The sequence below is a fragment of the Trachurus japonicus genome, chromosome 21 (genome assembly GCF_045865225.1).
Source record: "Trachurus japonicus isolate A0001 chromosome 21, Traja_1.0".
NCBI classification, from domain to species: domain Eukaryota; kingdom Metazoa; phylum Chordata; class Actinopteri; order Carangiformes; family Carangidae; genus Trachurus; species Trachurus japonicus.
In genome coordinates, this window is record NC_140927.1 from 17,215,978 (window position 1) to 17,230,109 (window position 14,132).

The 14,132-nt window shown below is 40.8% G+C and overlaps 1 protein-coding gene across 8 annotated transcripts in view; it reads left to right on the plus strand.

Moving 5' to 3' along the window:
- The window catches only part of myo3b (myosin IIIB), a 64,366-nt gene extending 52,272 nt beyond the window's left edge, over positions 1–12,094 (plus strand). For 7 of the 8 annotated variants that reach the window (XM_085765521.1, XM_085765527.1, XM_085765525.1 and 4 more), the window contains 4 exons: positions 2,063–2,163; positions 2,541–2,587; positions 2,996–3,149; positions 11,962–12,094. In XM_085765521.1, coding sequence (XP_085621647.1) covers positions 2,063–2,163; positions 2,541–2,587; positions 2,996–3,128 — 281 coding nt within the window. In that variant the 3' untranslated portion in view covers positions 3,129–3,149; positions 11,962–12,094. The remainder of the gene's footprint in view (positions 1–2,062; positions 2,164–2,540; positions 2,588–2,995; positions 3,150–11,961) is intronic. The other variant, XM_085765529.1, reaches the window with a different exon arrangement.
- The last annotated feature ends 2,038 nt before the right edge of the window (positions 12,095–14,132 follow it).

The following is a 14,132-nucleotide window of genomic DNA, read 5'->3' on the forward strand; positions in this document are numbered from 1 at the left end:
TGAACCAAGTGACACCAGTGTTCTTGATAATGACCCCACAGAGACTGTATAATACCTTGGTCTCCTCACTCGTCCGTCAGAACTAATGTGGCCTTTTGGATCAGAGGTGAAACATCCTCAAGTAGCCTATCTACAACCAAGTCTTGGTTACATTTTTCTTGGCCATCAAGTTGTGGTTACACTTGGAGTTAAACAAGATATAACTAGTTGGTTTTCAAGCTTTGAATGCACTGATGGTTTTACTTTTGGGGAGAGCCAGGCTAATGGATCTCTTTTGTTTTCACTCTCTAGGCTAAGCTAAGCTAAGCTAAGCTAACCAAACCAGCTACGCAGCTTTACAGTTGAATAGGACATTTGTCAATCCTCTTATGTTTCAATTTCAATTTATTTAGGAAAGCCCCTTGAGATGCACCATCTCGTTTTCGAGGGGTTCCCATGTTATCTAACTCCAATAATTATAATTTGCTAATGTCAAATTATGCCAAGAACTGAACATGTGTGTTAAATTATTCTACATTGAGCTTGTTTGACCAGCACTTGAGTGGAATAAACTCTGGCGTGAAGAGGATTTCTACCTCTCATTAGTTTCTTTGACATCTTGGATAATTTCAGTAGCAGTGCATTAGATCCTGCCTTCTGACCCTGATCTTGTATATCGGCACATAATTAACTCCACACCAGCAAAGTTCAGCGTAGCTAATCTGCTTTTACTCATGTGGTCCAGAAAAGTGTCTTGAACAGTAAAAAACTGCTCCCTCTAAAAGACCACTATCAACAAGGCTCATTAAACTTTGCTTCAGGAGACAAGCCTCCCACAACAACTCCACTGACTGATTCTGCACTCACAAGATACATCAGTATTCACTATAACTCCTCACTGAGATAAATGTTACATGCATTCAGTGTCATGTCTCACCTAACACATACCGTTATGATAATAATATTTTATGCACAAACCTGGCCAAATACTAATTTCCATGTTTTGAAACCTCCATCTATTATTCATGCAATATATTTACCATACATATCAACCGAGACATTATATAAATTAGATCATCAGCACTTGTAGATGTTGCCCCACTTTTTTGTGTCATCAGTGTGTAGTCACAGCTTTAACTTTCGGGTGACTGTCGACAAACAGTTGGAGCATCTTTCTACCTCAGTACGTTGTGTTTCTCCGACAGAGAAACTCACTAGTCCCATTATTTGTCAGGATGGTCACTGCTGTTTTTGTGAATGGTGCTTCTTACTGTTTATTTTCTGTTGTTGCTACAGTGCGAGCCTGGCAACATCTGAGAAACAGTCAGTGCGTTTACATGCACGGCTAACTCGAGCTATCCTCATAGCTCGAGTTGGGGCGTCTCATCGGAATTCTGTCCATGTCCCAGTTTACATGCAACGGGGAAAATCGAACAGTTGACGGAAACATGTCCACCTCCTCATCACTGGGTGGCGATAGGCGTCGTTTCATCAGGTTAATACGGGTCAGATTAAGTCGCACACATGCAGAAGAAAATCGGTTTCCAATCACATTATCTGTGTGTTTTAGTCGTGTCTCGAGAAGTCCAGTCTTAGTCAGACTAACGCGTTTACATGCACTTCAGTTGTCCAGTTACAACTGGATTAAGCTAATTGAGGAATTATTTTTCTCCTTATGTGGGTTTTAAGTGAAAATGCTTGATTAGTCAGAAGTGAATCCGATACCACACACCAAACGTCTCACCTCTCGCCTCTTCCAGTGGAGCTGTTTGGCAAACTTACATGTCGTCTGCTGTGCACCTGTGAGGGGAGATGCAATTAGATGTGGTTCATGTGTGGATGAGTGCAATGTTAATCTGTTATTGAGTCAGCTCATCAATTAAATTACATAATCTCTCCCAAGTAGATTTAAAATGTGTTTTTTTCCATTTTGTCACACAAGGGTTCAGATTAAAAAATTCGAGGGCAGAATCTGTTTACTGCTGCTGTTGTCACCGTCAGTATCATTTTGGGTCTTGTTTTTTTGTTGTTGTTTTTTTTCCCACTTGGTTGGATCAGTGCCCTAATTTTTCCTCTGTTGCAGGTCCAGTGATGAAGCTGCAGCAGAGAACTCCTCGCCGGCGGGGCCAGCAGCCCAAGCTGCTCAACAGCCCTGAAGACAGCCTGTACTACAACCAGCTAAATGTGAGTTCAAAGTGCCGATAAAGGCCTTTGTCTGACTTTGGTTCCACATGATAATACAATTAAACCTACCTGTGCCAGACCCTGGAGCCCCACCCCCACGCTTCTCTGCCTCTTGTCTTGAACATGTGCTTATGCTCTTTATCTGTTGCTTTCATGTCAGGATGTCTGCCTTCACGGTGAATAATTGATGTGGTTTATCAAAGCTGAGCAAGATGCATGCTTCATCAGACTCACTTGAGCCCTTTGATCAGAAAAAATTATGCTGTGACTTCTGATATTATCAGCATCTGCTCGCATTCAACACAAAATCACTTTGAATTAAAAATTAATGACTCTCTGCTCATCTTTTGACTGTGTGCTCTTGGCCCTTTCCTCAGAGAACTCTGGATTACCAGGGGAGCAAGAGGAAGCCGAGAAAACTTGGGTAAATAACTGCTTTCCTACTTACAGCAACTCTAAACAGAGCAGGCCCTTTGTGGAATAGGAGAATCCAGAAATGGAGTTGTTTTCTTATAATGTAAATGGAGAGCCGAAAATAACAGGCTTTTTATGAGCAGTTGCTCTGCGTCATTAGAGAGGGGGTTACATATTAAGGCTTTGTCAGCATGCTAATTTTAATTGTCGAAGGTCTGACTTGTATTTGTACTATAAATCACATCCTGGTTCAGATCAGTGTGCTTAAGAGGACGTCTGAACACCACATCGCTGCATCTGCAAATATTGTTTTTATTTTGCAGACGTCTATTTTATCCCTTCATGAAAACTCGTGAAAATCACTGCTTTGAATCACAGGAACTTTTCACTACTTTTCTTTTCTTCTTTCACATCACAGTCAAATCAAAGTGCTGGATGGAGAGGATGAGTACTACAAATTACTGTCAACTGTAGAGTCAATCCCTGAGGAAGACTACGCGACCGCCCCCTCTCCCGCCCTTTCTAGTGGGCCTCTCGTCAGTCAGAGCTGAGCCTTACAACCATGTCAACCGGTAAGACAGACGCACCAGACATGTAGACAGACACTCCAAAGAACATCCTCAGTGTTGGATGTGCTTTGGTATGTGGAGCAAGTAGCAGCAGTGCAAAAATAAGCGACCTGTACAGGCGATGCCCGCAGCTGTAAATCCAAAGTGTTTACAGGAGCGACTCACTCATCAGTGATATTATGATTAACACTTTTTTAGAAGGATTCTGCCTATTTCTGTGTAGGAAAGTAAATCCTGGCATTTTCTCCTTTTCCGTGAAGCCATTTGTAGCCATAATGCTCAATAATAGCTCGAGATGTTGAATTTAGCGGGATGACGTCTTACAGGTCTCGGTTATTAGTCTGTTTTTCTAGTCTTGTACTTGGACTTTCTGCTATTGTGCTTCAGTATTTTCCATGATGCTTTTTTCAGGGTCTTGAGTCCTCTACTACATACAAGAAAATAAATTATATAGACGTTGCATCAATGGATAAATAAATAATAGCACATGTAACACAAAGTATATATCATCATGCTGTGTACTCAGTGGGGGTGTGTGGTGGGTGGAGTGGGGGAGGTTAGAAAACATTTTGCAAAGTCACAATTCCACAATTAAACCTTGAAATGCTTATATATCGAGTATTGAAGCACAGCACAAGATCTACAGTTAATAACCACTCTTATCATGTATTAATAATTGTATTGATTGATTTTTCAGTCTATCAAATGTCAGGAATACTGACAAAGATATGAGACAAACATTTTGACCATGATTTTCAATTTATAATGAAGCAAACTGTAGAAAATTAAGCAAATCCTTGTGTTTTTAACAGTTTGGTGTTTCAGCTTGACAAATGACATGCTCATTAAAATGATCATTCGTTAGTTTCTGCTGATTTACTAATGGATGAATTGACCTATTACTGAGGCAGTGCTCTGAATTTACAATGAGGAGCCCCTTGTCTTGCCCTCTGTTTCTAAACCCAGTGGTGTTAACCTGACGTGAGAACATCTACCTATTTCCGAGTATTACATCTATTGTCTAAGACGGATCCAGAGACAGATCCTTCTGAAACCCAAAACCCTCCTGACGAGTCCCACTGCGAGCTGCCTGTAGTTAGAGGGGCTTTGTGCTGTAGTGCTGGAATCACCATACATAGCCTCACAGAGGCAGAGCTAGACCTCACTTTGAATTTCACCCTAAATACAGGAATTTTCTTTTAAGATGTGAAGTGTCGGAAATGCAGGGCTGGCGAGTTGATTTGTAGAGCTTTTTTTTTTTTCTTTTCAATTTGCATATCATTTACTGCATCTCCCTTTGTTGACACCCGAGGGCCTGAGAGGAGATTTTGATCTTAATAGGAAGAGTAGGGTGGTATGACTGAGGATCTCATCCTCCTTATACTCAGCAGGGAAAACATTAGAGCTCTGCCTAGACAGCGAGACCAGCTTGACTTAGGTTCAGGTTCACAGGAATCCTGGTGGGTTTAAAGAGACCCAAAGTGATCATCAAATACCTCGACCCAGTTCTAGGGAGGTCAGACTCGGGTTGAACCACTGACTCATCAACTAAACATCAGTGGTCATGCACTTAATTTCTTCTATTTATCCTGTGATATGTAGGGCATTTATTTTAGAGACTATTTCTACATTTGATATAAATAAAACACAGCACAAATGAGTTCATCAGTTTGTTTAGTTTGCCAGCAAAGTAGTTTTAAACCTGGGATTTCCCAACCATAACTATGTTGTTTGTTGTTGTAAACAACCACATTGCTTGTAGTATGGTTAGTTCATCTTGTCTAAGATACACAACCTCTGCACAGTGGTGAGACTGTTTATTTAAGTAAAACTAGTAATCAAGTGATTTAAAAATACCACTGTAGTACGCTACTCGCACAAAGATTTGCATTCAAATCTAGTTCAAGTAAAGAAAATGAAACTGTCTCCAGCTCATTATCTTATAGTCTTATTATTGGTGACCAATGTTTAACAGCTAATAAAACTGTTGGGCAGTTTATTCAGTGACAATGTATTGAATACTATCTAATACTAAGGTCATAGATTTGTAAATATTCATCTTCACCTGCAATCTAGAAAGAATTTACACATAAGTTCAGTACTTGAATAATTACACTTTCCACTGCTGCTCTTACAAGACTGTGAAAAGATGTAACACACAGCACCAGCATCAGCCAATATTTAATGAAATGACAAAGACAAAATAGAAATCTGCTGATTCCATAACTACAAATTAACTCACATAATTAAGCTGCAACAACAACAAAAAAAGCCACAGTCTTTGTAATTTATTGTCATATGTAAATCGACAGAAAATTCAAAAGTAATACCCCAGACCACTGGCAGTGTTATAATGTGGTGTCACAGTTAGTTCAGAAGCATTTCACCTCCGGTCGTAGCCACAGATCCTGCAATAATTAAAATCCTCGTTGTGCATTACTCCCTTGCTGGGATAGTTGGTTCCTCTGAAGAGCAGTCTGAAATAGGTCACCCCAGCACCCTGTAGTGCATCTTAAAAGTACACTGAATCAATTAAGTGTGATCATGCTCCCTTGATTATTTTGGCCCTGTTTTACCACGGAGAGGAATTTCAAATAGGCTCACTAGCTTGAATAACAAGGTTGGACTGTGGTGACAAATGGTGCCAGAGTGGGTGTTTCTTCCCCTGTTTTTCTCTGCCAAATTAACTCCCTGGCTGATTGCCTGCTTTAGCATATGAGAGGAGGTGAGCGGAGGTGTGTACGTAATTGCCTTAGTTAGCTGATTATGTGTTGCAAAAGGAAAATGTTATGAAATACTGTCATCACTCTCATGTAAGACGCTCTGACCTAATGAACTGGTGCTCCTGTCTCCCTGGCCTGTTGGTCTTTGGTCTTCTCTCAGGTCTGCAGAAAGGGACAGACTCTGTGTCAAGTCAGCTTTCAGGGCCCGACACCTGTGTTTTCTTTAATGTGTCTTCATAAATCCAGCTCCCTCTTGTTTTTCCTCATTAAATCTGACAACATCTGGTGCGTGAGAGAGGACTCTTTTAATGTGGCTTACGTTACTGCTGGTGTTATTCTTGCCATTTTAGCTATTTGCTTCATGTGCTGCACTTTCATTAGAGCTACATCCAAGGCAGTGCCGAAATACTGTTATCCAAAGTTTTAAACCACCTTTATGAAAATCGCTCAAGCTCCAGCCTCAACAAATGATGAAAAGCTTTTATTTTCCAAAGAAGTATACTTACCTTTTCACCTAATAGTGATGTCTCACTTCAAAGAGAGCTTGCGATTAGGCCAACATTGTCCTGTTTCTATATCCTTTGAGTTCAAAGGGAGAGTTTGAATACCAGTATTTCATGTGCAGCCTTTTCAAATACTGTTTTAATGCAGTTTACGTGCTTTTGATATCCAGATGTGTCAGATTTTCACCACAGTCGAATATATCACACTTTATTATGATTGCATAGCACAGAGTTTTGCATAACTAAAGAATTAATGTCAAGTCTTGTTCCCTAATAGTTTTTGTTCTTACAAACTTCAAGGACAGAGGACGAACAGACGCCTAAAATAGCGACAAACTCAGCATTGTGATGCTCTTTGCTGGCTAATGATTGGTGCCAAAGAAAGCGACATACATGAGCGTCAACCAGATGTCAGATGTGTGTTGAGGGCTCTGAGCAAAAGAACATTCCCTAAAGACGGCATTAATAAAGAAACTGGTCGAGCCGGGCGGAGACAGAGAGAGTAAGAGGCATAGAGGAAGAAGGAGATAAAAGAGTCTGTTGAGTAGATACATCAAAGGTCTGTTAATGACAAGGGATGCCATTAGGGTTACAGTGGCTTTTGTTTCAGCTTCCTCACACCTGCAGTTTGTTGAGGGCACTCTATGCACTGTTTTGTTGTCTAACATTTGCATGAATGTAAAATGCATGCATGAGGAGATGAGAGTTTGTTCCCGGCTGCTAATCTTAGAGGTGACCAAATGTTTTGGTCAGAATTACAGCTTCCTTCTCATTCGCGGGGAAGACTTGTAACCATTCATTTCCCTCCCACTGCAAAGGAGGATAAAGCCAGGAAAGGCTTACATAGAACAATAGAAACAGTATGGAAAAGCTGTTATCCTGTACGCCATGAAATTTACTGACTTAAAAGTTTTCTTGGTGCCTCCGGTGCTGGAATGGGATTTGACAAATCAGAGCGTGAAATTGTGATTAGCCTCTCTGTTTGTAGACGGACTGGGGGCACTAGCAGACTTGGCATGGCCAAAGGTGTAACCTGTTTTGTTTTGCCCCAGCACTGCTTTCCCAGATGGTGGGACCAGCTGCCACTGAATAAACGCTGGACGAGTAACAGTGTGAGAATTACTACGGCCGTGTTTCAGTTTGGGATGCGTAACAGAAAGCTTGTCATTTTGCCACTGCCAGGAGGTGCAGGGACGAATCACCTGGTGCTCAAACACACAACCTCTTCATCGAGGTCAGAATTAAACAGCGTGTGGTATCGACTGTTTTTAAAGATACGATATGTTCTGACTTCGCCAACATTAGCATCAGCAGCTGTTTACAAAAGAAGCCTGGGCAGTGCCGCTTCTTCAGCCTCATTTATTAGACTGAGGTTAGAGAGGCCGCTGTCGCCCCCTGTGGTTCAAAGTGGTATGACAAGATGGAATGGGGCGGGGCTAACTGGTTAGCATTGTAACTTTGACGTAATGTCAAAACAGTCAATTTTACACATACCATTGATCGTTTTATTTAATTACCACTGCCAGACAGGTTATATTTTCATCTGAGCCAGTTTATTTGTTTATCTTTCAGCAGGATTAGGGAAGTTTGCCCGAAGAAGGTCATGTGACCGAAACATCACCAAAATTAAAATATTTGTGCAAGTTACACAGTGTGCGGGATTCCTCTAAGTTTTGATCAGCTGGTCCCGTTCCAACACACTTGTAAAAACAGATGTGTGAAGACGTCCTTCACTTTGAAGCTGGATTAGGGAAAAATACTTTCATTAAAGGGATAGTTCACCCAAAATTCAAATTTCACTCATTATCTACTCACCCCAGTGGCGAGCGGCGACCTTTTACTGTGGTCATGCTGAAGTGTCAATACCATGCGCGCCCGTAAGGAGGGTATTTTTTTATTAATAAAAAAATATGATAGGCTATGGTTTAACTACAACAGTGGAAACCGCTTATAGTGATCACATTGGTCCAGAGTCCATTCGATCACTATAAGCGGTTGATTACTAAAATCGAATTGTTATTTCACTTATTTTTTTATGCAGAACATCATCACAAATGCCAGTTGTATAGTTTTTCAATGAGAAAAATGTAACGAAATGGTCGTCAGCGCGATCATTTCGTCAGCTCCAAACTCACCCGTCTGCACCTCGATCGCAGACCACAGCTGGTTTTCCACACAGCATCATTTACGTGACACGTCTCAGTAACGTTACAGATCATAGGTACAGATCCGCGGGCGCTGCTGGTGTGTTTTTAAAATAAGCAAACTACTCTAGGCTAGTAGCGCCGCAGATTTCTCATTCCCCGCCTTGTTTGACTGAGAGTGTTTCGAGATGGTTTTCATGAATGAACAGGCAATACGTCACTGTCAGACCGGACCCGTCGGGCTGTATGAGTTTCACTTTACCTCTCTCTCTCTCTATCTCTCACTCTCTCTCTCTCACTCTCTCTCTCTCTCTCCGCCAATAACGGACACGAGCGCTATGCGGAGATGAACGGAACGGGCAAAAAAGCCAAAAATCTATTCCTGACGACACTTGAAATTATAGTTTTCTTTTCCTCAAAAGTTCTCTGCGAAAACGGCACTGAACGCACAGACTGGACCAGGCTACACGATGAAATGAACCACTGACAGTTTCCCGCTGAACAATTCAAAGTCAGTTTTGCGCATGCGCGCTGGCAGATAAGCTGCTTCACTGACAGCTTTTTTGCCATTCAAAATGCTCATCTACAGTAAACACAGCCTCTAGCAGTAACTGTACTACTCGGTGTCACAGTGCGCATGCGCGAAATAAGCTGTCAGCTTTCCAGCTTTTCGCAAGCAAAACGGGACAGATTAGGCACGGATTTAAGACCAAAACAGTAGAACTAAGGTATTGTATAATTGAACACGCTGCCAGATTAATATTTTCAATTATTTTTATTGAAGGGCTTGGGCATGCACTGCATTTATAGCTTATTATGACCGCTCGCCCATGACTCACCCTCATGTCGACTAAGGGCTGGGAGAAGTTTCAGAGTCCTCCGTGCCTTCTCTGAGTTACAGCGGGCTCGGCACAGCACTGCATGTCCATATGACGGTTGCGAACGGAGCTCACTTTTCTTTGTCCAAAAAGACACACCAAAAAACATCCAAATACCTCCATAGTGCTCGTCTGTTGCCCCTCTTGTATTGAAGCCCCAACATGAGAAATTGTTCCGAAAAAAAAAAAAAAGTATATGTTTTAAGCTTGTTTGTAGCAGAAGCTCCCAGCACTGCTCTTCCTGGTCCGTCCAAATCTTGCACGATTTGCATTGACACCCAGTTCACGGCTCCGCAAATCGCGTGAGATTCCAGCAGAGCAACACTGGGAGCTTCCGCTACAAACAAGCTTAAAATATAGACTTATTTAATTTTTTTCGGAACAATTTCTCATGTCAGGGCTTCAATACAAGAGGGACATTACAGACGAGCACTATGGAGGTATTTGGTTGGTTTTTGGTGTGTCTTTTTTGGACGAAGAAAAGTGAGCTCCGTTCGCAACCGTCATATGGACATGCAGTGCTGCACGGAGCCCTGCTGTAACTCAGAGAAGGCACGGAGGACTCTGAAACTTCTCCCAGCCCTTAGTCGACATGAGGGTGAGTAGATAATGAGTGAAATTTGAATTTTGGGTGAACTATCCCTTTAACATAGACATTTTGTCAATTACTCAGGAAATAATGTACAAATAGCACCTTTAAAAAACATCCAACAACTTATTTGTTTCTCTTTATTTGCATAGTTGTGAAGTGGCAGTATTTGTTTTTTAATTATTTTCCCTCAGATAATCTACACTTTGAGACTACTACATACTGTCTGCACGCGCTCATATATTTCTCTCCTTTCAGCTTTATTATTCATCGACATGGGCAGCACAATACTTAAAGGCATGTTTAGTCAATTATTCAGTATTTAAAGGGACAACGAGGAGTTTCTATTCGGTTAGAAAGAAGTCTCACATTAATGTGGATGAATCTACGTTACCCACACTTGTTAATGGCTCCATTTTCGATAAATATATCGTTCTGTCTCTTTCGTTATTTTGTTATTATTAGTGGTGGCGGAAATGCTGGTCGAGCCGACCATGAGAATAACGCAGCCAAATCGCCGTTTATGGTCGGAACTACGACGGTATGTGAACCTCTTTGAACCTCTGACTTTAATTATTGATGAATGAAAACATGAGTCCGTCTTGCGCCGGTCAAAGAATTTTACGGTGCGCGCGGAGGCTCATAAATGTAGTGTGAAAACGCTTCGCTTTTCCAAAACTCCTCGTTGTCCCTTTAAGAAGTTGTTTATATCAGTGTTGGGATGAAGATAAATTTTTCCACAGTTCATTTCACTCCCCCAATGTTTCCATTGCTTCCACAAGAGGAACAAGGATCTTCTTGTTGTGTGAAAAGACGTTACAAACCTGAACAGATTAAAAAAACTGAAACATCAATATCATTTTGATAAGATTTACATTCCCGCTTCTTTCTTTCCTTCTTTCTTGTGTTTGGTGCCAAGACCAAACAATCTGTTGCGTGCAATTCAAGTATTTATAGATGTTATTATTTGACACATGTAGCTAAGTGTCTTGCTCGAACACTCAGGAGCGATTACACATAGAATATCACTTAAGTATAGAGATTTATTCACAATATTTCCAAACTGTTGTTCAGCTGCACAACAATTGAATATCTAAGTATCTCTCTAAGTATCTCAGGCTGCAACCCAGTGTGTCATCATTAAGGTGGAGAGTTTCCCTCTTTAAGGCTGGATTAAGGCATCCAGGGTGGGCCGAGGGAAGGTAAATTGACCTGTCCCGCCTTCCGTGACCCCGGGCTAACCCCGCACATTGCCAAGGCTTTGCTCTTTGCTCTTGAATATGCAGAGGTCCCCGGCTTCATGGGCTCACGAGAGAGAAAAAAGAGTTGTATCGCATTGCAGGGAAAATTAGTGAGACCAAAGTTGGAGTTTCTGTGTGTTGGGGGCTGCGAACAATGGCAGCTTTCTGTCAGACAGCAACTTCAAAGGTCTGCTGAGTGACTGCTCTGAGTTATACTTTGTTGTAGATCACTGAGGAAATTCACAGATGTTTTCTCATACGAGACACCATTATAGCGGCTCAAGTACCCAGTAGCCTCGAGCGTCTCTCCCTCTCCCTCTCTCTCCCACACACTCGAGCTCACTCTCGCTCTCACACATGCATCCCCTCTCAACCCCTCACCCTCTCCCTTGCCCACCCCCCCATCCAGAGTCTCTGATATCTCTCGTATGAGACAGATATGGAACCTGTTTTCGCTCCAACTGTCCAGAGAATATGGAAAGTTAAAAAGGGTTTCGTGTTGTGGCGTTGCCCCTCGACTCTGTCAAATCCATAGAGCCTCACCCTCAGCTCCCTCCAGATGTCAAAATCACACGCAGCTCCACTCTCTCACAGACATTTGGGGTCAATGCAACAAGCTGCACATCATTCAAAGCGAACAATGTAATCTGAAAATTGAGCAATGAACATGAATTTGAGGTATTTTGATTGTGTTGTGAAATTCAAATACCAACATAGCTTTTCTCTCTCTTCTGCAGATTCCCCTTTTCACCACTGAACTGGACCAAAACAAACTGCTTCTCAACAACACACGTGACATTTATTGTAAATTTCTATTTATTTATAGTAAGTTGCTGTTTTATATGAGACAAATAAATGTGTTTAAACTACCAGTTTTTGATTATTAGCATTTTTCCTTGTAATTAATGATTGCTTTTACAGCTCATGCAAAACTTTGAACAAAAACAAATTTCTGATAAATACAAAAATAGACTTCAGCCACATGAAGCCAGCTTCTATGACCAGGTTAGATTTGTTTAGTATCTGTGCATCTTACTTTCAACAATGTAAAAACTGGGTTTTAACACAGCTTTTCTTACTGGTTTCAACATCTATTTTTGTTTGCACATCCTGTTAAACTAATAGTATTATAAAAATAATGTGCCCCCTAGTCTTTACAGGAATAACTGTTACCTGTTGAACTTTAATCCAGGGCTTCATTTTGGTTTAAATTTGTATTTCTGATCAAGAGAGAAATATGGTACGCACACTCACTTATTCATTTTATTGTTGTCTAAGATTTTCATTTTTTGTAGATTATAAGAGTTCTTAAATGACTATTTTACTTGTACCTTTTAAATCTTCTGCAGGTCCCTTATATGCAGCTTCATACAAGTCTGCACCTGTGAACAGTGTTTGTGTTGCTCGACTCTCTGCTTTATGCTTTAAAGTGCTGTATGAAGAACACGAATGGCACTGACTGATACCATGTTCAAACCTCAGAGAATACAGACAGAAAACTATTGCAGTGGGTGTTCCTCTGAGTTAATTTTCCCATCAAATGCCAGAGGGAAATCTTCTTTAAGCCAAACCGCTGCTGAGGTGACCCTGTGAAACTTCAGGCATGGCCATAAGAAGGTAAAGGTTTGGAGCAAGTAAATTACCTCGGGGACTGGACATTGTGTCAAGCACACAGTCATGAATTTCTTACAAACTATATCAAAGTCCTGCTCAGGCAAATCCATCCCTCAGCTGGATTCCCATTGAGATGCATTAAAATGTAAGAACTCGCATTTAGGGCTCAACCGAGTATCTCAAAGGAAGACACCAATAATTTGGTAATGCTGGTGGTTCGCAAAAATTAATGCAGTTGTCACATATGGCTGAAATTTCTCTAGCATGACAGCTCACATGTAAAGCTGATTTATGTGGAAATCCACCCAAAATCTGAATAAATTCTTCCTCTTTTAATGTCCACCAGTCACTGCTGCTGTTCAGAATCATAGAGAAATGAATTCTGTTTTGGGGTGGTTGTCCCTTTACTTCAACAGTTGTCTGGTTGGACATAAGAGAGCAGATTACAACGTTTGACATTTATCTGAAATTTAAACCTGGAGGCAAAAAGTAAGTGACGGCACTTTGCTGCACAGATACAAACTTTTGTAGTACATTATGAAAATGTTTAGTACTGTGACGTCTGAGGTGAACACTAACTTTATAATTGTTTTTCACTCACCCACCTTTTCCTCAGTCAATGTGAGGGTCTAAGGGCAGAGGATGTTGTTATGATGCCATGTAAAGCTCTTTGAGACAAACTGTTTGTAAAAATGGGCTATACAAATAAAATTGCCTTGCCTGTATCTCAAAACGCACAAAGTGAAGCAGTAAGTGCAATTCACAGGAAAATTGTGGGTCTAATGCTTTTTGTAGGATTTCCTTAATAAAGGGTTTACAAGTTATTAATTGTCAATAATTCATTTACTTGTGCTTTATAAAACGGCTGTAAGCAGTTAATAAGAATGACAGGTGTTGCCATAATTCATCACTGATTCATTTGTATTAAAACCCCTTCTTAATGACATACTAATACAGAAAATGGGAAACCCAGGCGTGTCTATTAATATATTAGCAATAGCTGTAACAAAAATGATTTGCTAATTGAAAGGATAAAAATCAGTTGAGGAGGTTTTGACAACCTGACAGTTCACTTTCTGTAATGATCTGTAAAATATGCAAGTAAATCATTTAATACTGATTAACAGATTAGTTACAATTAATAGGCACAAGTTTTGGGTCACCAGAATGTGGACAGTGTCTGATCCTCTCTGTCTCTTAATGATTAAGTCATAAATCTCGAACTTTTTCTGTTTCTTTTTCAGATCCTACCAAACCATGAAATCTGTATGTTGAGTCATTGATAAAATGTTTT